The sequence below is a fragment of the Helobdella robusta genome (genome assembly GCF_000326865.2).
Source record: "Helobdella robusta unplaced genomic scaffold HELROscaffold_1, whole genome shotgun sequence".
In the NCBI taxonomy this organism is placed as follows: domain Eukaryota; kingdom Metazoa; phylum Annelida; class Clitellata; order Rhynchobdellida; family Glossiphoniidae; genus Helobdella; species Helobdella robusta.
In genome coordinates this window covers 1,293,980-1,295,372 of record NW_008703570.1, presented here as the reverse complement: position 1 = coordinate 1,295,372, position 1,393 = coordinate 1,293,980, and the positions used below count along the sequence as shown (strand labels likewise).

Here is a 1,393-nt window from a genome sequence, read left to right as displayed (position 1 = left end):
AAGTTTTGTCGCGATATCTGANATGCCAATTCAATATTAAAAATTAACAAAAGTGGCATACGTAAAGGTTTGTTGCTAAAAATTATTTTTAAAGTTTAATAATTAGCATACCTGAATATGAAAGTAATGTTGAAGTAAGTTCATCGTTGTATTTTTTCAACATCTTAATTTCATTTCTATATACTTCAAGTTTGACTTTTAATCTTTTAATTTTTTTGTTGTAGTTATATAGAACTTTTCTGGTAGTTTTTAATAATATATCTAATTTTTTAGCTTTCCTTTTCAAGCTTCTAGGTGTCAATGCATCAATACCAGTCTGTAAAATTTTTCATTTTCCTTTCAACAACTTATATTAAGTATTTTAACAATCATTTATAATTCTGGTTATAGTTATAGAAACATGTGTTAAAATACTAAATTACATTTTTCACTATTTTTTATTTATTAAATGAACCATCATACATACAAACCAATTTAACAATTGATGTTGATGGAACTGCAACATTTTCTAAAGATGCAACATTTTCTATCTGAAGTTTGAATATTACACATGAATGAATGTATGCATCAAAGTATGTGTGGTAGATTCATCATAAACTTTATGAAATAAATACCTTGAACATGTGTATCTTACATATGTGTATCTTCTTATTGACATAAAATAAAAAAAATAAATATTAATTGTAGCACATGCAATCAGTAATATATTAATCTAAGTAAATTTATATTTAAACAAACATACTGGTTCATCAGTTGATTTTTTCTCTATCATTATTGGTGATTGCATTTCAGATAGAGTATCTGCTTGATCATTTGATAAAATCTGAAAATGATAAATATTCAATACACTTGATTGTGTGATTTGCAGGAACAAATATCTAATTAATATACTAACTATAATATGTTAGTGTCTTGCAATTAATTAATTAGTGATTCATTTTTCATGATGCACTAATAATTAGTTATTTCTTTATTTTAAATTTTTAATGTTAATCTTAATGTTAGTTTAATTTTTTTTTAAACTATTTAAATTAGAAATTTTTTATTAGTTACAAAAAGAACAAAACCTTTGGAAACACTGTAGGAACTGATGTTTTTTTGAGCAACATTTTAGAACCTTCTTTGTAAAAGCATTCTTGTAAAAAATGCCTACTGCAGATGAAGATATTTTTTCTACTACAAAAATTTGTAATATGATTTTTTATATTCCCTTCCCACTGTATTCTTTGACTGTCATCTTTTGGTAGTCTGGTTTGGTTTTATTATTGTAAAAAAAGCTTAACTATTTTATGTTAAAATTTTACTATTATTATATTAATTATACATACCTATGTAAAGTTACGCCGATATCTTTATAAGACCCATGACATTTGGATATTGAGCACATGGGCAT

General features: G+C 24.2%; 1 protein-coding gene across 1 annotated transcript in view; it reads right to left on the bottom strand.

Moving 5' to 3' along the window:
• Positions 1–1,393, bottom strand: part of HELRODRAFT_158446 (hypothetical protein) — a gene marked incomplete at both ends in the record, with an annotated part of 3,106 nt that extends 1,713 nt beyond the window's left edge. The window contains 4 exons of the mRNA XM_009010510.1: positions 112–316; positions 743–823; positions 1,068–1,248; positions 1,329–1,393. Coding sequence (XP_009008758.1) covers positions 112–316; positions 743–823; positions 1,068–1,248; positions 1,329–1,393 — 532 coding nt within the window. The remainder of the gene's footprint in view (positions 1–111; positions 317–742; positions 824–1,067; positions 1,249–1,328) is intronic.